The following is a 23253-nucleotide window of genomic DNA, read 5'->3' as shown; positions in this document are numbered from 1 at the left end:
AAGTAAAGGATATGCTTGATTGGAAACCGCCAGCCATAGTTCATCAAGTTTGGAGTTTTCTGGGATTGGCGGGGTATTACCATCGGTTTATTCCAGATTTCTCAAAAATATCAAAGTCTATAACTGAATTGTTGAAGAACCAAGTTAAGTTTGTCTGGTCATCAGATTGTGAGGAGGCTTTTTTAGACTTTGAAGAGACTGCTGACTACTGCACCAGTGTTAGCCCAACCTGACATCAAGAAGCCATTTGATGTTTATTGTGATGCTTCAGGTATTGGTATTGGATATGTATTGATGCAAGAAGGCCGAGTCATTGCTTATGCATCCCAGCAACTTAAGCAACATGAAGAACATTATCCGACTCATGATCTAGAGTTAGCAGCTATGGTTCATGCTCTAAAGATTTGGTGACATTACCTGCTTGGTAATATGTGTCATATGTATACAGACCACAAGAGCTTAAAGTATATTTTTACTCAGTCAGAATTGAACATGCGACAAAGAAGATGGTTAGAACTAATTAAGGATTATGATTTGGAAGTACATTATCACCCTAGTAAAGCAAATGTAGTTGCAGATGCCCTCAGTCGCAAAAGCTATTGCAATTGTCTAATAGTGAGAACAATGGGTTTGAATTTATGTCAAGAAATGGAAAAGTTGAATGTAGAAGTAATTCAACAAGGAAGTTTGACCAACATAATTGTAGAAACCACTATTCAAGATCAAGTTATTGCTGCTCAGAAGAAAAACAAGGGTATAGCCCATATCAAGGAAAGAGTCAAGAATGGGAAAGCAGAATGCTTCAGCATAGATGATGAAGATGTGTTGTGGTTCAAGGATCGCCTGGTGGTACCAAAAGTTCCTGAGTTGCGGCAGTCAATTCTAGATAAGGCACATGCTACTAGGTTATCAATCCATCCGGGAAGCAACAAGATGTACCATGACTTGAAGCAGAGATTCTAGTGGACTAAAATGAAAATAGAGATTGCTAGATATATAGCAAAATGTGATACTTGTCAAAAGGTGAAAGCTATACATTTGAGGTCTGCTAGTGAGTTACAACCATTACCTATTCCATCTTGGAAGTGGGAGGATATAAGTATGGACTTTATTGTTGGTCTACCCAGGACATCAAAGCATTTGACTCAGTATGGGTTATTGTAGATCGACTCACTAAGTCAGCGCATTTTCTTCCAGTCAAGACAATATATCCTACGATCCAATATGCCAAAATATACTTAGCAAGAATCATGAGTTTACATGGTGTACCAAAGACCATAGTGTTCGATAGGGGTACACAGTTTGTCTCTAATTTTTGGAAACAATTGCATTCTTCATTGGGTACCAAACTTCTGTACAGTACAGCTTATTATCCGCAGACTGATGGATAGACTGAAAGAGTTAATCAAGTACTTGAAGATATGTTAAGGTGTTGTGTCCTTAACTATTCCAATAAGTGGGATGAATGTTTACCTTTGGTCAAGTTCTCATACAACAATAGTTCTCAGGAAAGCATTAGAATGGCTCCATTTGAAGCACTCTATGGTCGTAGATGCAGAACATCGCTGAGTTGGTCTGAGCCTGGAGAAAGAAGATTCTTTGGGGTTGACCTTGTGAAAGAAACAAAAGACAAGGTTAAGCAAATACAAAGTAATTTGAAGATAGCTCAATCCCGACAAAAGAGTTATGCTGATAAAAGACGGAGACCATTGGTATTTAACAAAGGAGATTTTGTATATATGAAAGTATCACCAATGAAGGGAGTTACCTGTTTTGGTTTTAAAGGAAAGTTGGCATCTCGATATATTGGACCATATCAAATTTTGGAGAGGTATGGAAAAGTAGCATATCGCTTGAAGTTACCTGAACATCTTGCAGCTATACATGATGTGTTCCATGTTTCTCAATTAAAGAAGTGTCTCCGAGTGCCTGAACAGAATGTTGAAGTTGAAGGAGTGGAACTAGAACTGGATTTAACTTATTCCGAATATCCTATCCGAGTGTTAGATCAAAAAGATCATGTTACTCGAAGACGGACAATCAAGTTCTATAAAATACAATGGAATCAACATTCAGAAGAGGAAGCTACTTGGGAATCAGAAGATTACTTGTTAGAAAAGTTTCTAGGGTTTCTAGCATCTATATAAAATAGAGTAATGTTAGTTGAGCTCGGTAATACAAGTTATGTTTTATAAAAGGGATCTCAACTGTTTAATGGACAGATTTTGTATGTGTTCTCGTGACACATTTCATTTTCCATTACTTACCCTATGGCTTTGAATCTCGGGGCGAGATTTCTTTTAGGGGGAATGATTGTAACACCTCGGGTGTTTAAATATTAAAATCTGACATGTCATCATATGCATTGCAAAGCATTTGGCATTTGGTGAAAACTTTGATATGCATTTACTAAAACAAGTTTACATTTGTGTAATGAGTGTTGAATTGTATTGTTTGACTCAAGTTCAAAGTTTGTTGGGATTTTGAATTTTTCGAGAAAACCCCGCTTTTCAACATTTAAACCCTACCCTGAAAATCCATTTCAAAATCTAAGCATATTTTGGGGTTGGGCCCAAAAGCAAAAGTGTAGAGCTTGACTAGTTAAGCAAAGTTTATCTTTGGAGTTTTTCAAGTTGTTTGGAAAAATTAGGAGTAATTCAAAAAGGCATAATTCGTTAATTTTCCCCTTTTAAATTCAAAAGTTCATTTCAAAAACTAGACCGAATTAGAAGATGGTTATAAAAGCAAAGTTGTAGAACTTTTGATTTTGAACAACTTTTGTTTTTGGAGATTTTTGAGTTGTTATGAAAATTTGGGAGTAATTTGTGAATTTTGACGAATGGCAAACTTATAAATACTGTGAACAGTGTTCATCGCCGTAGCTACACCGCCGGCGACCTTCTTCGGTGTTCTAGGCACGTCGTGGCTGTCCTTGGCGTCGCGCTGGCGTGGAAACGGTTCTGTCGTGGCTTCCTTGAGCTTCTGAGTCGCGTTATAAGAACCGAGACGCCGTCATCGTCGTTCTTCTTCCTTCTCTGTTTTTCCAGTCACCGCCGCCGCAGCTCCATCGAGCTCTCGCCGTTGACCTAGCGCTGTTGCCATCTCGGCAAAGAGTGCTCTAGCTCCGCCACATCCTTGCGCATCTAGCCAACCCACCAATTCAACTAGTCTAAGTCGGGAACTCGAGTTGCATCGTCTTCTTCCTCGTGGCCGGCAACTCCTCCACCGAGCACGATTCGTTGCGGCTAGAGCTCCACGGTGCATCTCCGTCCCTGGTTTTGGCTGATTCTGTTTCGTCTCGATGATGTAGTACTTAATCCATAGCTGGTTGCTCATTTTGACCACTGCAGTCACCGGTACACCATCGCCGACGACGTCTTGCTCCGCCGTGATCACTGTGATCGTCGTCACGCCTCTCCGTTGCTTCTCCAACCTTGCTCCTTGCTTCAACGCGTTCGGGGTGAGCCACTGATGCTTCCTGGATCCCTTGTTTGAGCTCTACCGGTCACACACTACCGGTGTAGCGCTGCCGTGCCACCGTGTCCGCCATGGTCGGCGTAGTGCTCGGTTCGGCCTGTAATTGGTCATGTTAGGGCCATAGATCGATGCGCTGTAACGTAGTGATCATGTTAGTACTCTGGCCGTCACCGTTGGACTCACCGTCGGCGAGAAATCGCTGGTCAGCATCGTCGTCGTCGTGGTCAGCGCGCGAGGTTAGGGATGACAGGTGGGGTCGGGTTGTCAGTGACTCAGCGTTCAAATGGATTTTTCTATTTTCAGACTTGAATGAATAGTGTTTGTTTTTGTTATTTTTGTGTAGATTTATTTAGAGCTCCAAAAATTATGAAAATTTTTGTGTGACTTCTCTATGATGTAAAGTATTTAAGAAAAATATTAAATAATGTTTTTCAGTACTTTTTGAATGTGATAAAAATTACTCAATTTATTAATAAATGGATTTCCATGATTTTTCTAGGCTTATTTACTTGTCCAAAAATTATGAAATTTGTTTTGCCACTTAGTTATCATGTAATGAACATTTACTAAAATTTTGAGCTCAATTAGAATAAGTTGATTTGTTTCATATTTTTGAATTAAATAATTAATTCATAAAAGCAAATAGTAACCTTTAGTGATTTAGGTTTTGTTTGTAATTTTGGATTGAGTGATGACCTTGGGTCATTTGTTGATAATGATCCTTAGCAGTTGATATATGTGTTACGAAAAAGATTTAGTTTGTTTGGCTTGCAACTGTACCGCGAAGGAAAGTTGTATTCAAATCGTTAATTTTTGTATCCATCATCGAGCATCATATTTCGTATTCCGCATCATGTTAAACATGGCATTGTTATTACGTGTAGTGAACGAAGGTGAACACGTGGTAGTTAATCAAGTTGTTGAGGAGGTTATTCCGTCTGTTGAGGTCGGATCGAATACTGGTGTGACGTCGCAGGAATCGGACTTTTCCGTCAACGAAGGCAAGCCCCGGATGCATACAACCCTACCTTGTGTTTTACAAATTAATTTCGCTTTTGCTTTTCGTTACTGCATTAAGTGATTAAGAGTTAAGTAAGAGCCTAATTGGTGCATTACCACCCTTGTTATTCCATATTTACCATATTACCAGTTTTAAACTTGTATATGCCTAGTTTTGCTTAGCTATGCATAGAACGATGAAAGTCGGGTGACTACCTGCCATCTACAAGTTTTAAATGGGACATTGGTTAATTATGTTATCATGTGATATGGGAATGTGGAGCAATAAATCTAGACCGGGCGGACTCGGTGTGTGTGAGCCACTAGACATGGAGGTCTTGTGAGCGGGTTCTTTCTGCCTGTGTCGATTAAGGCACGTCCGTTGTTGAATTGCATGAGGTGAGAATTTATAGTACTAACCACATACTCCGGTAAGCCTGAACTTGGCAATTCTATTACGAGAATGGCTACTCGCGCACTGAGAGTGGAGAGATGGCGGGAATAGCGTGTACCCACGTGGCAATGGGCTGGATTGGTGGAGTACTGTATTCTCGGATGACGTGGACCCGTTCTTGCTTTAGAGGATCCAAGAGTAGGTTGATATATGTAGGTCGGGGACCTGCATATGTCGTGTGGTCTAGAATTCCCAGCTGGGTTTATAATCGGTTCGAATCGTCGTTGCTCCTCGGTTATGAAGACTCAACTCACTGTTCATCATCGTAGTAATTAATAACTGGAACTTGAATAAGAGTTGTGAAGGTGTTGGATATGAAGTTTTATGATCTCAGTGCGGATCGTGTTAGCTTTGTATATAATTCTTAAGAAATTTTCTCTAAAAAGGAATTTTGTTAAAAGAACTTTTACGCAAAAGAACTTTGATCATTATTAAAGCTATACCTTGAATCCCTGAGCCTGCATTCCTAGTTATCAGTTAATATTTCGGTTAAGTCTTGTTGAGTACTTTTGTACTCAGGGTTCGTTGACCCTTGTTGCAGGTGAGCCTCATGAGCAGATCTATTTTGGATCGTGCTGCATGACTATCGTCCGTTCTGACGATGAGAAGTAAATGTGTGATCCTTGGGCAGGATGTTTATTTTGTGTGTTATGTATATGTTAATTATGCCACTCCACTACTACTATGGTTTGTAATAATTATCGAACTTAGTTTGTAAGGTTTGAAACAACTGGTTTGTAAACTATGTTACCGTAAGACTTCCGCTATTTTTACTCTGGTGTCGATATTTGAATAAATGTTGTAATACTGCAATAACTCTATAACGTGATCCTGCTCGGAAATCATGGATGATTCGGGGTTCCCCGAGGACACCTGACAGACTTCTTAAGTTACCAGGAACATATACATTGTTGTCAAAGATCGTTGAACAGTGATAAGTGCATGTGGGTCCTATAATTTAGGAGGTTCTGCCACAGCCATCCAAGTCTCAGTCACCCAAACCAAGGCAAACATCCAAGTCTAAGCCACCCAAACCAAGCCAACCTGAGTTCTTGGCTAACCCAAATCCAATGAATGAGCATATGGGGATTGATAATGAAGGCTTGTATATTGATCTTGGTCCCAACCACCCTCCACCTCCTCCTACCAGTTCTCAGAGCCAAGGGGGGAGTAAAGAAAGGGAAGAAGAAATAGATGAATCCTTTGATGAGGAAGTTGCTGATAGGGATGAGGAGTGTGCTGAGTCAGGTTCTGATGATGAAACCAGTGACGAGGAAGATGAGGAAGTAGAAATAGATGAATCCTCTGATGAGGAAGTTGCTGATAGGGAGCCTGAGCAATTTCAATTTCCTGATGTTGAATATGACAAAGATGACCTCCCACTTTGATCTAGTCCCACTCTTATTTGTGCATCTGGTTCCTTTCAATGAGGACTCCATTACAGTGGACACCTAGCCCAGCTAGCCAGTTGATGACCTCCCACTTAAGCCTATGGATCCACAATGCACACCAAGAAGAAATAAGGGAGCAGTGAAGAAGAAGTTGACACCAAAGAAGCTGCAGTAAGAAACTCTAGTGATGTTCTATTGGTGCTGTGATGTTCTTTTTTTTGGCCCTAACGCATGATCTTTTGGTACTTTGATGTTCTTTTGGGGCTGTCATGAAAAACCTTGTCTGAATTGATGGTTCATATTAGTGATGTGAACAAACTCTAGTAATTTAGTTTCTATGTGTAAACTATAAGTGATGTGATCAAACACCATATGCTGTTGGTGATGAAACACTTTATGCTACCAGTTATGTGATGGATGAGTGAACTGTTAGTTTTTTGTCTTAATGTTGTTATGAACCATGAGAAGCATTCATTCATTCATCTATTCATTCATGCATTGATTGATCCATACATCCATGAAAACTCACACACACACACACAACAACAACAGCCTACTTCTTGAAAATAGCATACAAAGCAAGCACCAAGCATAAAATACACAAGTTTTTCAATCCTCCTAAGCTGCTGCTGCACCTTCTTGTCCATTGGTGCATGGCCTTTGACTACAGCTGCCTGGGAACCAGCGGTGGATCCAAAGGGGGGCTGGGGGGCTCCAGCCCCCCTAATAACTTGATTTCAAGCCTAATCACTGTAGCAAAAGATTTATTTCACCATTAAATCTTCATGCAAATCAACATCTCCATTGTTTTAGCCCCCCTTGTCCCGCATCGTGCATACGCCACTGCTGGGAACCTTCCTGCAAGATGGCCAGAGGAGGAGCTGTGGGAAAACCACCAGGTGCTGCCACTGCCTGCAGTGGAACTGCTTGGATTGGTGTAGCAGTCTCCCCCATCTCATCCTCCCACTAATAGTACTGACATCCTCCAATCTGAAATCCAACATAGAGACTGAGCAAAGAGGAAAAGACAAACAATGTTGACCAAAGAGAGAAGTACAAACCGCGAAATAAGGGCACTTGTGAAAGGTCCGGTTGGGGTTGGCTCTGGTCGCCGAGATGAAGCGATTGGTGAGCACATTGCAGTTCGGGCAAAGCACACGCCGCCTTGGCGCACCACCATAGCTGCTGCTACCTTGTGACATGGCTGTCAAAGAGAGAGGGCTCAAGAGAGTGGCAACTCCCTGGCCTTTGGCGCCAATATATAGGAGGAGAAGGGCAGGCTCTTTGGCGCCAAATCCCTGTCCTTTGGTGCCAACAGCGGCGTCTCTGGCGCCAAAGCCAATTGGCCTGGCAATGGCACAGGGGAAACGAAAAAGTTCAGACGCCCATACAAGCCCAAGGGCAACTGAGTCATTCTCCAGAGCCGTTACCCACTGTTAGGAGCAAATGCCGATGGAATGGCGTGAGAAGAAAGAAAAGTTCAAGCGAGGACATGTAGATGACGATCAACTTTTAAGGGGTACGTAGGAGTGTGGTATTTTTTTAGGCAACGTATCAGGTGCAAACCAATTAATCTGTGTAAACTTGGAAACTACCAATCAGGACCATTAGATGTTGATCCAATGAATGGGGTGAGAGGTGGGATTTTTTTGCGCTTAAGCCCCCCACCCGCCGTCCTTTTTTTTTGCGCTTAAGTCCCCTCACCCCATCCATTGGATCAGCATCCAGTGGTCCTGATCGGTAGTTTCCAAGTTTACATAGGTTGGTTGGTTTGCACATGATACGTTGCCTTTTTTTTTTTTTTAAGGCTGATCAACGGCTCAACGGGAAAGAAAGAAACAAAAGTCCATCTTCTGAACAAACCGGCCATTTCCTCCCCAGCCCCAAGGCCCAAATGGCCAAGCCCGCCTTGTATCCCAGCTAGGGTTTACGAACCCCTCTCCATGGCGGCGGCGGCGGCGGTGCGGACACCGGCGGTTCGCCGGCCGCTCCTCGTCGCCCCCACCCTCCTCCGCATCTGGCGTTACCTCTCCTCCACCACACCACCCCCACCACCACCACCGCACCACCCCAACACTCTCGCCACCGAGCTCCTCCGCCTCCTCTCCGCCGCACCATCCTGGACGCCGGACCTTGCCGGCGCTGTCTCCTCCTCCCTCTCCGCTGCCTCCGCCTCCGCCGCCGACGCCGTCATACCCGTTCTCCGGTCCCTCAAGAACCCCTCCCTCGCCGCTCCCTTCTTCCTCGCCTCCTCCGCCGCCTCCCCGCACCCGCTCCCCGCCGACGCCTACAACGCCGTCCTCCCGTTCCTCTCCCACAACCTCGCAGCCATGGAGAAAGTCCTCGAGGAGATGAGCGTCCTTGGGTACGGCGTTCCCAACCCCGCCTGCGCCGACCTTGTCGCGGCGCTCGTCCGCACCCGCCGCCTCGACGACGCCGAGCGCGTGATTGGGGCCATGAGGCGGCTCAAGTTCCGCCCAGCGTTCTCGGCGTACACCGTGCTGATCGGCGCAATGGCGGAGGCCAGGCGGCCTGAACGAGCGCTCGAGCTGCTGCGGCAGATGCAGGAGGTCGGGTACGAGGTGGGCGTGCCGCTGTTCACGACGCTGGTGCGGGCTTTGGCTCGTGAGGGGCGCGTCGAGGGGGCCCTGGCACTGGTGGACGAGGTGAAGGGGAGCTGCCTCGAGCCTGACATTGTGCTGTACAATGTGTGCATTGATTGTTTCGGGAAGGCTGGGAGTGTGGACATGGCCTGGAAGTTCTTCCATGAGTTGAAGTCGCAAGGGCTGAAGCCAGATGATGTATCGTACACGAGCATGATTTGGGTGTTGTGCAAGGCAGGGAGGCTAAGTGAGGCTGAGGAACTGTTTGGTCAGATGGAGACAGAAAGAGCTGTGCCTTGTGCGTATGCGTATAATACAATGATCATGGGTTATGGGTCTGCAGGCCAGTTTGAGAATGCCTATAAGCTTCTTGATCAGTTAAAGGAGAGGGGTTGTATTCCATCTGTTGTGTCATTTAATTCGATTCTCACTTGCCTTGGGAAGAAGAGGAAAGTTGATGAGGCACTGACCTTGTTTGAGGCCATGAAAAAGGATGCAGAGCCAAATTCCTCGACATATAACATCATCATTGATATGCTTTGCATGGCTGGAAAAGTTGAGGAGGCCTATATGATACGGGATGAGATGGAACGTGCTGGTTTGTTCCCTAACTTGTTGACAGTGAATATAATGGTTGATAGGCTCTGCAAAGCAAAGAAGTTTGAGGAGGCCAATGAGATGTTTGAAACTGCAAGTCAGAGAGGTTGCAATCCTGATTCTGTGACTTATTGTTCTCTTATTGACGGATTAGGAAAGAAAGGAAATGTTGACGACGCTTATAGGTTATTTGAGAACATGCTAGATACAGGCCACAATGCTAATCCTGTTGTTTATACATCCTTGATAAGGAATTTCTTCATGCATGGGAGGAAAGAAGATGGGCACAAAATCTTCAAAGAGATGAATCGTCGAGGATGCCAGCCTGACCTTACCCTACTGAATACATACATGGATTGTGTTTTCAAAGCTGGTGATGTTGAAAAGGGAAGGGCGATATTTGAGGATATCAAGGGTTATGGCTTCCTTCCGGATGTACGAAGTTATTCCATTTTGATTCATGGTCTCACAAAAGCTGGCCTGGCTAGGGAAACTTCCAGCATTTTCCATGCCATGAAGCAGCAAGGTTTTGCTCTTGATGCTCGGGCTTATAATGCTGTTGTTGATGGGTTCTGCAAATCTGGAAAGGTGGACAAGGCCTATGAAGTTCTTGAGGAGATGAAGGTAAAACGTGTAGCTCCTACAGTTGCTACATATGGATCAATTATTGATGGTTTAGCTAAGATTGATAGGTTAGATGAAGCTTACATGATTTTTGAGGAAGCAAAATCAAAAGGAATAGAATTGAATGTTATTGTGTATAGCTCTCTCATCGATGGGTTTGGAAAGGTTGGTAGGATAGATGAAGCTTATTTAATATTAGAAGAGATGATGAAGAAGGGTTTGACACCAAATGTTTACACATGGAACAGCCTTATGGATGCTTTAGTGAAAGCTGAAGAAATCAATGAAGCACTTATTTGTTTCCAGTCAATGAAGGAAATGAAATGTTCCCCAAACACTTACACATACAGTATTCTTATAAATGGCCTTTGCCGCGTACAGAAGTACAATAAGGCTTTTGTGTTCTGGCAAGAAATGCAGAAACAGGGATTAATCCCTAATGTTGTGACTTACACAACCATGATTTCTGGGCTTGCAAAGGTAGGGAACATAACAGATGCTTGCAGTCTCTTTGAGAGGTTTAAGGCCAATGGTGGAATCCCTGATGCTGCAAGTTTCAATGCTCTTATAGAGGGAATGAGCCATGCAAATAGAGCAATTGAGGCATATCATGTATTTGAAGAAACTCGATTACAAGGATGTAGAATTAATGTAAAGGCATGCATCAGTCTTCTAGATGCTTTGAACAAAGCTGAATGTCTTGAACAGGCTGCTGTTGTAGGTGCAGTTTTGAGAGAGATTGCCAAGTCCCAGCATGCTTCTAGATCCTTGTAAAATTCAGCTTCACTGGATGCTATTTTGACACTATTGGCATTATGAATTTGTATGATATGATGCTTGGGGTAGCACAGGACCTACTACACCGTCAGCCAAATTGATCTGGCTTTTATAGTTTGTACTGTTTGACTGGTTGAGAATAAGAAGTTTTGACATTATTGTGATTCAGTATTGAGAGAGTGCTCAAGGATTTGGTGAGGACACTGTCAGGCACTTCTTCCAATGGTGGTAATGGACAGAAGGTATGGATCTCTTAATATCAGCTGGGCAACTAGTTAAATAATATCAATCTCTCAGTGTTTTGCTCCAATGCTACTTGGTACCTTCATATTTGCCAACTGGAGGATTGTTCTCCAGATATGTGAAAAAATCCCTGGTTAAGCATGCTGATTCAAAAATTTAAATGAAACTTCAAGACAGGTAACTGTGTAGTTAGCTTCTCTTAATATAATGATACACCTATGTGTTGGAGAAAAAAAACTGTGTAGTTAGCTAGGCCTCAATCTGAAGATATACCATCTTCCAATAATTGTGAGCCCTCAATGCTCCTGCATTTAATTTAACTTGTTATTAAGATAAGAAGAATTGGTTTGTCCTGATATTTCGAATTCTTTTATCTCAGGCATAGAGTTACTGTAGAAAATTAGTTCCTTTTTTCTGTTCAAATATTATCCTTGTGATGTTATTGAGTGCCCTTATTTATCTTTTGCCATCAAGAATGATGCCCTTTTTTTCTTGTGAAAGAAGAATGTGTCATATTTTTTTATGTTACCCTGTTCAATTTTCTTTTTTTTTTAAAAGTTTATTTTCAAACTGGAATGATGAAAGTTAGCCAAATCGTATAATGATGTGCTCCTCCTGGTGTCATTTTAGTCTGTGCACTTGGTGAAATTTTCTTCTTTCCCAAGCACAAGATGAGATGACTGGTGTTGAAGTTTGCATCACTATGTGATGATAGAAATTGAGATTGGTAACTTGCTGACCAGAAAATATCCTGGAGTCGAGATAAATGTTGCTGATAAACAAATATGCAAGATTGCAGTTATTGTTTGTTACGTTGTTTTGTTTGATTGTTTCTACGATTTGTTTGTGCTTGTCTTTTGTTTGATCAGGTGGCATGTTTCTGCCGCCATTGCCTACCACTGGGTTTCAACTCTGAAAACCATAGTTTCTTTGGCAGTCCGAAGAATGTGTCATATTTTTTTATGTTACCCTGTTCAATTTTCTTTTTTTTAAAGTTTATTTTCAAACTGGAATGATGAAAGTTAGCCAAATCGTATAATGATGTGCTCCTCCTGGTGTCATTTTAGTCTGTGCACTTGGTGAAATTTTCTTCTTTCCCATGCACAGGATGAGATGACTGGTGTTGAAGTTTGCATCACTATGTGATGATAGAAATTGAGATTGGTAACTTGCTGACCAGAAAATATCCTGGAGTCGAGATAAATGTTGCTGATAAACAAATATGCAAGATTGCAGTTATTGTTTGTTACATTGTTTTGTTTGATTGTTTCTACGATTTGTTTGTGCTTGTCTTTTGTTTGATCAGGTGGCATGTTTCTGCCGCCATTGTCTACCATTGGGTTTCAACTCTGAAAACCATAGTTTCTTTGGCAGTCCAGTTATTACTCCCTCCATTCCTAAAAGAATGTAAATCTCACTTTTTGAGGAGTCAATCAAACTCAAGTTGACTAGTTTTATAGAAAATAGTATCAACATTTGTCTCCAAATAGGTTTATTATGAAGATATATTACACAATTAATCTAATGATTATTAATATGCATAATAATAAATATTAGTACATTTTTGTATATATATTTGGTTAAACTTGAGATTGATTGACTACTCGAAAAGCGAGGTTTACATTCTTTTTGGAACTCTTTTTCTGGTTGGGGAGGAGGTGTTCAATTATTCTATCACTTCTGGTTTGAGTATTAAATCATTTATGATTTTTTTGAAAGGAATTAGAGATGTTCTTTTAATTTACTATTGTCTAAGTAGTTTAAGTTCTGATTTGTTCTAATAATAAAGTGTTATTGTTCTAGAAACTTACGCCATACTAATGGAAGAGGAAATGTGTTATTCGATTAATCACATCACCATTTTGTTCTGTGGTTTAACATTAAACCGTAACTATTATTGCCTTTGATATGTTGCCCTTTTCAATACCCATATCAAATATACAATTGCCACAAATTTTGGAACACCTCCCCACCACCCTACGTACCTGCCCCCCAAAAAGCTATTGCTCCGAATGATGTAATTCTTTCTTAATAGTTAATGTATTTTCACTCTTCCAAGGAAAAATGGGGGAACGTCTTGTTATCATGTCGAGAGACGGTAGGACATCAAAGTTCGTCCGTGGATGATTATCCGCTATAGATCCCAGTAGGCAGTGTAGAAACAAAAATCTGTGCTGCTTGGAGGAAGCCTTGGCTGCAGAGGAGCTCTGAATAATGTGCTGTGTCAAATGCTCTTTGGATTGGATGCGTCCAAGATGAAGGTTTGTATGAGGACGCCACGGCTGTGTTTCGCAGTGTAAATATCTATTTCAAGTTCGATAAAGAAACACAATATAGAATAGCTTTTCTGCTAACAAAAAACATTGCATATGGCGATTGCAGATTAATTCGTAGCTTGAACAAGTTACAGCTATTTCAAGTTCGGAAAAGAATCACAACACGGAATAGCGTTTCTGCCGATAAAAAAAGAATCACAACACGGAATAGCTTTTCTGCTGATTAAAACAATATGGCATTGCCTGTCATGACTTGGATTGTTTCGCAAGTTAGACGCTTTTTTAGTTAAAAAAAATGATATCAGAAAAGCAATAAAAAATTCCGTTGCCGGGACTCGAACCCGGGTCTCTCGGGTGAGAGCCGAGTATCCTAACCAGCTAGACTACAACGGATTGTTGTGCTACGTTTCCAAGAATCTGTTTTGTTGTAAATTTCCAGTCCGTCTGCCTCCAAGAATGCAAGTGCACCACAAATACGTTGCTCACTGTTTGTTTCAAGCCAAAGATTTGGCAGGCAATCTGGAACAGAGGAGCAAGGAAGTTGCTATATTTTAAATGCCTAGATTTCTAGTCAACAATCTTGGACCACCAAATAGTACAATTAAAAGGACAACTTATAAGAGACAATTCATAATTTTTTCTATAGTCAATCAATAATAAAATTACATATTCCTTGAACAATAAAAAGAATCATGCACCAAAAATATAGATAAGTGGGGTAGTAATAAAGAGATAATGCAAGATGTGTTAAAAGGACATTATAAAAAAAAAACGAACAACAACATGGATATATAGGTGTGTTACGTCACACAAGAAACATTATTAATAGTTGATATATATATATATGCGAGCATAATTGAACTAGCTAGAGGAATGCATGGCCAATCTCAGCCTTGAGTTGCTGACAGCTAGCCTAGCACACCAACTTGTCCGAGTACTAGGTAGGTTAAAGTCAAGTTGGCCATTGTTTTATTCTTTCAGGATATGTCTGTGTATTTATATCCCAGTCTAATACCTTTGCAACCGGTTAGTGTGCATAAGGAATCATTTCACGCAGGTGTTACTGATGGCACCTCACCAGGTAACACAGATGAGGACATGCATGGCATGTGGGGTGGCTAATATAAGTGGCTTGCATCCACATTGTCATGAGCTCACTATAGCTTGTTTGCGCACATACATTCACCATGTTCGTTTGACTTATAAGTCGTGCTTTTTTAATCAAGGAACAATATTTTTTTCTCACAACAAATCAGCCAACAGTACTTTCAGCCATGGCTTATCAGCCAAGCGATCAGGGCAATTGTCATGGGCTCCATCACTTGTTAATTTGGCTTTTTGTGCAAAGTCAAACCCATTACTTAGCTCAGTTAACCATCCCATAATATATAGCTAGTTCCTACAAATTAAGGAGGAGCAAGTTATATTGTATATCGATCTGCGTCTGCGTCGCTGATGAACGACCACATGCTTCGGATTCCGTCGACCTGACAGATCGAGCTCAATAAGCGACCATTTCTTATGGTTGACACAGCCATCTCATTGGGAGATAGATATGGAACGAGGCAACTTTACAACGTAAGTAACTAAGATGTGAACACAGTTCTCATGTGTCATCTCAGATGAGTTCGTTTTCAGGAGTGGTCGAGTGGATGATGTGAAACCATGTGGTATGACTCAAATACAGAGTCAACCCTATTTTGGATAGGATTATTTTGACATTTATTTTCCAATTTCTCCGGTATTAGTTTATGCATCATCAATGGCAGCGACAGGCTAGCTAGGGGAGTGGCCTTGAATTTCTAATTTTGCAGGTGGTAGCTTGGATTTATTTTAGGTTAGATTTTGGAGTACTCTTTTCCACTCAGTAGAGTCCCATTGGGTTGTTGAGATTTCCATGATACAGTCCACTCACCGGTACACGGGACAGTTTTCGTTGTGGTTCTAAAAATAAATTCATAATATTTTCAAATGAAGTTTGGATGAACATAATTTTTATATAAAAATTGTAGGTCGACAAAATCTAAAACTTTTTAGCTAATAGTTTTTTTATTTAAAATCTTTATGGGCCCAACTATATGTTTTAAGTTTTAAAATCTGAATTCAAAATTTTAAATGATTTTAGATGAAGACATGTAGTACTCAACAAGATATAAAACTTTATTGTTAGAACTTTTTAAATTTGAGATTCTTTATGCGTAAAAATATTAAATATACAAGATTTTTAAAAAATAATAAAAGGACCTCAAGGAGAAATTAAACATGAACCATCATTTGTCAAATGGTTTTCTAAGAAACAAAAACCCTACCGAAAGAAAGTTTCTTGAGAAACTGAAACAATAAAGCCTTTCTTTTTTTTAAGAAACTAGATCTGTCAAAGCGGCCCTGTTAACTATAGGGATTGTTCAACTCTAATTAACACCAGAGGCAGACTAATGGACGGATCTCAACATTTCTATCTCGCCAAGAGGTAAATACATTCTTGTATATATAGCATTATTGATCATGAATGATCTCACCCGGATGGAAAACAAAGCAAAAAACATCCAGAAAAATATATTAGAGTTATCATTGGATCAGAAATTAAAACTAGATTGTTTTTTTTCATGTGGTTATTTGGTGTTCACACCAAATTTTATGTTAGAACTTGTCTGGTTGAATGAATCATATATACCTAAATGAATTATTGCTCGCCTTTTTAAGCTTTTGGCATAGGCTAGTCTCAATAAGAAGTTTCATGTTGTTGTTTCCAATGCAAGAGTGCTATATCATATAGAATGTCAATGAAAAGTTTCATTATATGATTTTATAGATATTTAATTTCATGAATCATACAGAGTTGGTAATCGTGTCAAATGAGTTTCATTCGCTTCTTCTCTCTTGTTAAAAACGTTGCCACGTCATAAAAAAATGCTTATGCGGTAGCTTATTAAATACAAATGAAACCCTGACGAAACTTGCACCGAGACTGGTCTTATTGCATTAGAGACAAAAAGGTTTGACGTTGGACTTAATCATCCTGCTGGCTAGTGATGTGCACCCTCAAAACGTTTTCTTGTTACATTTTGAGCTATGCATCACTAATTGTTTGATGGGTCCAACACAGCAATCCAGGTCAACGAATAGTATAGGGGGCCATTATAAATAGACCAAGAAGATGCAACTTTATTTGCTGCAACCCAAACCATTTTTACATCCCTCTCGAACAAGAATAAACGAACCGAGGGGAAGGGTGGTACGGTACGGTAGAGCAGCTGGCCTGAATCATCATGGCCGGAGGAGGAGGAGAGGCAGCCGGCGGCGGCGTGACGGAGATAACACTGGAGTACACTCCCGCACATGGATCGTCGCCTCCGTCATCGTCGCCATTTCCCTGCTCTTCGAACGGATGCTCCACCGCCTTGGCAAGGTGCGTGTCAACGGAAACTCAGCAACGGCTAAGCCCAGCGCCCAGGCTGTTCGGATCACCAACGACCAGTGCGGACTCGGTGCTACTCCGTGCGCACTCGCCGCGCTCACTGCATCCACGCGAGCCCGGTCTCCGCGGCGCCCAAGCTTCCGCTCTGCGCGCTCGTCCGCTCTCGCTGTAACTGTATGCGCATGTACAGACTTGGCCAAAAGGCCTCTGATGTAATCTATATATGTACACGCCATATGATCAATAGAATCGTCCAGTTGATCATCTCTCTACATGGTATCATTGTCCACGGTTCTCACCTGAAAATCCCTTCGCCACACATCCTTCTACTGATCCAATGGCGCCCGCTTCCATCCACTCCGGCCTCTCTGATTCCGATTCCGACGGTGACTTCTCCATCGCTCCTGCTCGTGCTTCCGCCATCCAGGGCATCTCCATTCGCCATCACGTCCCTGTCATTCTAGACATGGACGAAGGAAATTATGGTCAATGGTGCCTGTTCTTTGAATCCACTCTCGGCAAATTTGGCCTACAGAGCCACGTTCAATCCACCACCCCGTCCGACGATCGCAACGGCGAGTGGCGCAGGGTTGATTCCTGCGTCGTCAACTGGATCCTCGCCACCGTCTCGAAGGGCGTCTTCGACATCGTCCGCCGCGACCGCCACGACGCCTTCACTCTGTGGCACGCCGTCGAAGGTCTGTTCCAGGATAATGAGCTGCAACGCGCTGTGTACCTGGAGACTGAGCTGCGCTCCCTGCAACAAGGTGACATGTCCATGACTGAATACTGCACCAAGCTCAAGCGGATTGCCGATCAACTCCGCGACATCGGCCACCCTGTCTCCGAGCCGAGTCAAGTCCTGAACCTCCTCCGCGGCCTCAACCCCCGGTACCGCTACGTCCGGCCGGCGATCACCTCCAAGCACCCGCCGCATACCTTCCAGAGTGCTCGCTCCTTCCTCATCCTCGAAGAGCTCAGCGTTCAGCATGATGCGACTGCTGAGGCTGGCCAGGCACTCGCCGCGACGCACGACGACTCGTCCGGCGGGTCCTCCAATTTGGCGACCGGCAACAAGGACGGCTCCTCCTCCTCCACAGCGCCTCGATCCACCACCGGTCGCGGCAACTCTCGCTCCGGCGGTCGTCCTGATCGCCGCCGCGGACGTGGCCGTGGGAACGGCGGCGGGCAGCGCTCCAACAACTCCAACCCATCCGCGCCGTGGGCTGCGGGCTACAACCCCTGGCAGGGCATGGTGCAAGCGTGGCCCATGCCCTTCCGGGCCCCCGGCGCCGGCGTGCTCGGCCCTCGTCCGCCGTTCCAGCCCCAGCAAGCCATGGCGGTGACCCATCTGCCCCCTTCTTCGCCCGGCGGTGCCTTCGACAACAGCGCCTTGTACAATGCGCTCCAGTACGCCGGCGCTCCGTATCAGCCGCCAAGCGCTGCTGATTGGTACTTCGACACCGGCGCGTCGTCCCACATGTCTTCCTCCTCCGGTATATTTTCTTCCTCCTCCCTCCGACCTTCATCCTCCATTATCACAGTGGGCAATGGTGCTCGATTGCCTGTCACGCATCAAGCACAAACACTCATTCCCACTGCCACCTCTCCTCTCAAACTGAATGATGTTCTTATTTGCCCTCGCCTTGTCAAAAATTTGATTAGCGTTCGCCGTCTGACTCGTGATAACAATGTGTCTATCGAGTTTGACCCCTCTGGCTTCTCTATCAAGGATCTTCGTTCCAGGGCGGAGATGCTCCGATGTGACAGCAGCGGCGAACTCTACCCTCTTCGCGCTCCGCACAAGGCTCTCACCGCTACTGCTGCTTCGGTGTCCCTGTGGCATCAGCGGCTGGGACACCCCGGGCACTCCATCACCTCACAAGTTCTCCAGAGTTTTCATTTTCAATGTAATAAGGCTGATGCTCATTCGTGTTCCTCTTGCCGGCTTGGGAAACATGTTCGTCTTCCATTCGCCGATTCTGCATCACACTCGTTTTTCCCCTTTCAGCTAGTGCATTCAGACGTTTGGACGTCTCCCGTTTACAGTCATTCAGGGTATAAATATTATGTTGTTTTTCTTGATGACTACACTCACTATTTATGGACAATTCCTTTGCGAAATAAATCGGATGTTCTTCCTACTGTTCGCGCTTTCATCTCCTATGTTCATACACAGTTCCGATTGCCCATCGTCGCCTTTCAGACAGACAATGGACGGGAGTATGATTCTTATGCCATGCGCCTGCTTCTGTCTTCTCTCGGCACCCACCTTCGCCTCTCTTGTCCATACACATCCCAACAGAATGGGAAATCCGAGAGAATCCTCCGGACTGTTAACGATTGCATTCGTACTATGCTAATTTCTAGTGCTGCACCTTTGACGTTCTGGGCTGAAGCACTGGCCACGGCGACATACCTGATCAACCGACGTCCTTGCCGAGCCACGGGCACTGCAACGCCGTACGCTCTCCTATTCGGTGTTGCACCATCGTATGACGGGCTTCGCGTATTCGGCTGTCGATGCTTCCCCAACATGCTCGCAACGTCGCCACACAAGCTCGCGCCGCGGTCTACCACTTGCGTCTTCATCGGCTACCCGGCTGATCACCATGGCTATCGATGCTATGAGCTTGAGTCCGGGCGGGTGATCACATCGCGCCATGTGACCTTCGACGAATCAGTCTACCCATTCCGCGACTTCATCACGCCAACCGCCGGCACAGTACATGATCCGGCGCTCGACGATCCACCTCCAGCTCACGACGCGCGTGCTGTGCGCCGCCGCACATCACCGTCTACACCGCCAAGCCCCGATGCTGCTCCGCCTCGACTACAGCCGAGCGCTCGCCCGGCACGGTGCGCATCCTCACCGACGAACGACGACATGGCCGGGCCATCCTCTCCAGCGCCAAGATGTGGGACGTCCAGCGCCGCGGTGTCGCCCGCTGTGACGTCGCCCACGGCCACAGCGTCCATCGAGGCTGCGTCGACCACTGCAACACCACCTCGAGCAGACACTTCTCCGGCTCACAACGGTGCTGTCACCGGCCATCCGATGGTCACTCGTGCAAGGGCTGGGATTCACAAGCCCAACCCCAAGTACGCCATGGCAGCTTCGGCGGCAGCTTCGCCGGCCATCTCCCCAGTTCCACGGAGTGTTCGCTCAGCAGTCAAGGACCCTCAATGGTATGCTGCCATGAAACGTGAATATGATGCATTGCAGGCCAACAAAACATGGGCACTCGTCCAGCGACCACCAGGCGCCCGCGTCATCACCGGCAAATGGGTATTCAAGCATAAGCTGAACCCCGACGGAACCCTCGAGCGATACAAAGCTCGTTGGGTTGTCCGTGGCTTCAATCAGCGGCCCGGCGTGGACTTCGGCGAAACCTTCTCGCCGGTGGTCAAGCCGGCCACAATCCGCGCAGTGCTCACACTTGTGGCGACGTACAAGTGGCCGGCGCACCAGCTTGATGTCTCCAACGCCTTCCTCCACGGCAACCTTCGTGAGCGCGTCTACAGCCAACAACCGACTGGGTTCGTCGACCCCCAGCGGCCGGATGCTATCTGTCTCCTGTCACGGTCCCTCTACGGACTTCGCCAGGCACCACGAGCCTGGTTCGAGCGCTTCGTCGGGCACGTCACCAGCCTCGGCTTTGTGCAGTCCAAGGCCAACTCGTCGCTATTCGTCTACCACCGCAACGGAGCCACGGCATACCTGCTCCTCTACATCGATGACATGATTCTGTCGGCCTCCACGACACCACTACTACAGCACTTCATCGCCAGGCTCCACGACGCCTTTGCCGTCAAAGACATGGGACCGGTGAGCCACTTCCTTGGCATCAATGTGCGACGCTCCCAGGATGGCTTCTTCCTTTCTCAATCCGGCTATGCTGAAGACCTCCTGGAGCGTGCAGGCATGGCCAACTGCAATCCAGCAGCCACACCTGCCGACACCAAGCCCAAAGCATCTGCAGCTGATGGCAAGCTCATCGATGACGCCACCGCCTACCGAAGCATCGCCGGCGGCCTGCAATATCTAGCCATCACGCGCCCTGACATTTCATATGCAGTACAGCAGGTGTGCCTTCACATGCACGCCCCACGGGATGTTCACCAGGCAATGCTGAAACGCATCCTACGCTACGTCAAAGGCACCGTCCAGCTCGGCATTCAGCTCCGCGCAGCACCGACGCCGACCATCACCGCGTACTCCGATGCCGACTGGGCTGGCTGCCCGGACACGCGACGTTCTACATCTGGGTTCTGCGTCTTCTTCGGCAACTCTCTGATATCGTGGTCGTCTAAACGACAGACTACGGTGTCGCGGTCCAGCGCCGAAGCGGAGTATCGAGCCATCGCCAATGCCGTGGCTGAGTGCTCCTGGCTTCGTCATCTCCTCGGCGAACTCTTGTGCAAGATTCACAGCGCAACCGTGGCGTTCTGCGACAACATTTCTTCCGTCTACATGGCCAGGAATCCCGTCCATCACCGACGAACCAAGCATATAGAATTGGACATTCATTTTGTCCGCGAGAAGGTAGCCATTGGCGAGCTTCGAGTTCTGCACGTTCCCAGCGCAAAGCAACTCGCAGATGTGTTCACGAAGGGCTTGCCTTCGGCGCTGTTCTTCGACTTCAGGGACAGCCTCTCCGTCACGAACGCCGACGTCGAGACTGCGGGGGGGTGTCAACGGAAACTCAGCAACGGCTAAGCCCAGCGCCCAGGCTGTTCGGATCACCAACGACCAGTGCGGACTCGGCGCTACTCCGTGCGCACTCGCCGCGCTCACTGCGTCCACGCGAGCCCGGTCTCCGCGGCGCCCAAGCTCCCGCTCTACGCGCTCGTCCGCTCTCGCTGTAACTGTATGCGCATGTACAGACTTGGCCAAAAGGCCTCTGATGTAATCTATATATGTACACGCCATATGATCAATAGAATCGTCCAGTTGATCATCTCTCTACAGTGCGTGTCCCCAGTCTCTCTCAAGCACCCATTTTGCGATTTGTGACCGTTCACCTACAACTTCTTGTGTACATATGTACCAAACCATTTCCATACATGCGCGAGCAGAGGCTACTGAGAAGTAGGAAGACCCAGTACGAGGCCCTCCTAAAGACCCGGAAAGGTTGGACACCACCACACCACATGCTTCTCTCTCGATCTCAATCTCGATGGATTCTAACAGTCCCCTGTACGTGGCAATGATTAATGATGATATAATAATGAGTTAAATGCACCAGATGTCCATTAACTTGTAAAGAGATTACGTTTAGGTCCATCAATTTTCAAAGTGATTTTTTAGGTCCATAAACTTTATATGCCGTATCACTTAGGTCCATACTTCTCTACGTTGGCTTTTCATGCTGATGTGGCATGATGACTAGGCTGTGTATTTTGTCAAATAGATTCCAGGCCACGCTACAATGGCCATGCGGGCGTGCGAGCAAGTACTGCCACCGCTCCCACACCAGCACGAAAGCAGGCTCGTACACCAGCGTCTCCATGGGAAGTCGATGAGGTAGCAGTACCCGCTGGCGCCGCTGTGCACAGGCCGCTGTCGGAGGAGGCGCCGCTGAGGCTGGGTGCTCCAGGGCAACGACGCCAGGGAGGTGCTCAGGTACGCTGTGGGATCCCGGAGCCGTTCGGGAGGATCACGTGCCAGTTCCGCGTCGAGTACAGCGTCGTCGCCGTCCACCCGGCCGACACGTACCCCGCCGTGAGCGGCGGCACTCGCCCGCGGTGGCTTGCCGCGCCAGGGGCCGTTGCTGAGCTCGGGCACGAGGAGGCTCAGGGCCACGCACACGTTCGGGCCACGCGCGCGCTGAGATGAACATGCTGCAAGAGTCGCACACGTTCGGGGCACAAGCAACATTCGTTGGCATGTCATTATACAGAGGAAAGCTCCTGCCCCTGCCCCCCGGGACGTCCGCGTCGCCTCTGTCCATACCGCCTCACTCGGATCCGCGCCTGCACGTCGCGCCGCCTCCGCAGCCTGCCCGCGCTCCCACAGACCCGCCACGCTCCCGGAGGTGAAGAAGACCCCCCGACGGTTCGTCAACGTCTCTGGGACGGCGCTCACCTACCTGCTCTTCGACGGCGCCGCCGCCGCGGAGTCGGCGTCGCTGTCACTGCACGTGTTCCACCTGCTCCAGTTCTGTCTCGACGACATGGACTCGGTTCGCGCGGTGCACACCTACTCGTCGGCGGAAGGGGCATGGGCCGACAGGGCGGGCGCGTGGCTCAACGGCGGGTGGCGGGACGCGGAAGAGCCCCGGCGGCAGCTGCTCCAGCACCGCGGGGCTGCAACCGAACCACCTCCGTCACGGAGCACACCGGCGTCCACCACCATGTGCCGCCGCGCCGCGTCGCTCTCGGACGCAACCTC

At 46.1% G+C, this 23253-nt stretch overlaps 2 protein-coding genes, 3 non-coding genes and 1 pseudogene across 6 annotated transcripts; 5 read left to right on the top strand and 1 right to left on the bottom strand.

The window, feature by feature from the left end:
• The first annotated feature begins 8173 nt into the window (after positions 1 to 8173).
• Positions 8174 to 11303, top strand: LOC136541614 (pentatricopeptide repeat-containing protein At3g06920). The gene has a single exon (XM_066533591.1). It carries the CDS (start codon positions 8265 to 8267, stop codon positions 10917 to 10919), a length of 2655 nt encoding a protein of 884 aa, XP_066389688.1. The 5' UTR covers positions 8174 to 8264; the 3' UTR covers positions 10920 to 11303.
• A 432-nt stretch (positions 11304 to 11735) lies between these two features.
• On the top strand, positions 11736 to 11909 carry LOC136547794 (small nucleolar RNA snoR127). The gene has a single exon (XR_010781747.1). It is a non-coding gene; the product is annotated as a small nucleolar RNA snoR127 (small nucleolar RNA).
• Positions 11910 to 12172: 263 nt separating this feature from the next.
• On the top strand, positions 12173 to 12346 carry LOC136547795 (small nucleolar RNA snoR127). The gene has a single exon (XR_010781748.1). It is a non-coding gene; the product is annotated as a small nucleolar RNA snoR127 (small nucleolar RNA).
• A 1415-nt stretch (positions 12347 to 13761) lies between these two features.
• TRNAE-CUC (transfer RNA glutamic acid (anticodon CUC)) lies at positions 13762 to 13834 on the bottom strand. Its single transcript has one exon. It is a non-coding gene; the product is annotated as a tRNA-Glu (tRNA).
• A 2876-nt stretch (positions 13835 to 16710) lies between these two features.
• The window catches only part of LOC136543641 (MLO-like protein 1), a 63279-nt pseudogene continuing 56736 nt past the window's right edge, over positions 16711 to 23253 (top strand).
• Positions 16861 to 19027, top strand: LOC136541613 (uncharacterized). 2 transcript variants are annotated; one of them, XM_066533590.1, is made up of 2 exons: positions 16861 to 18355; positions 18592 to 19027. In XM_066533590.1, the coding sequence occupies exons 1-2, from the start codon at positions 17197 to 17199 to the stop codon at positions 18624 to 18626; spliced, it is 1194 nt and encodes a 397-aa protein (XP_066389687.1). In that variant the 5' UTR covers positions 16861 to 17196; the 3' UTR covers positions 18627 to 19027. The 2 variants fall into 2 exon arrangements, 1 of the variants encoding a protein (XP_066389687.1); XR_010780421.1 differs by having other exon boundaries at positions 18224 to 18355; positions 18525 to 19027.

The sequence above is a fragment of the Miscanthus floridulus genome, chromosome 3 (genome assembly GCF_019320115.1).
Source record: "Miscanthus floridulus cultivar M001 chromosome 3, ASM1932011v1, whole genome shotgun sequence".
Taxonomy (NCBI): Eukaryota; Viridiplantae; Streptophyta; class Magnoliopsida; order Poales; family Poaceae; genus Miscanthus; species Miscanthus floridulus.
Note: the sequence above shows the minus strand (reverse complement) of the source record. Positions and strands in the feature narration are given on the sequence as shown.

Coding starts and splice junctions, on each gene's coding strand:
- LOC136541613 (XM_066533590.1), top strand. CDS start 17,197: ATGGCGCCCGCTTCCATCCACTCCGGCCTCTCTGATTCCGATTCCGAC. Junction 18,356..18,591: donor CCACATGTCTTCCTCCTCCG/GTATATTTTCTT, acceptor TTCTCTATCAAG/GATCTTCGTTCCAGGGCGGA.
- LOC136541614 (XM_066533591.1), top strand. CDS start 8,265: ATGGCGGCGGCGGCGGCGGTGCGGACACCGGCGGTTCGCCGGCCGCTC.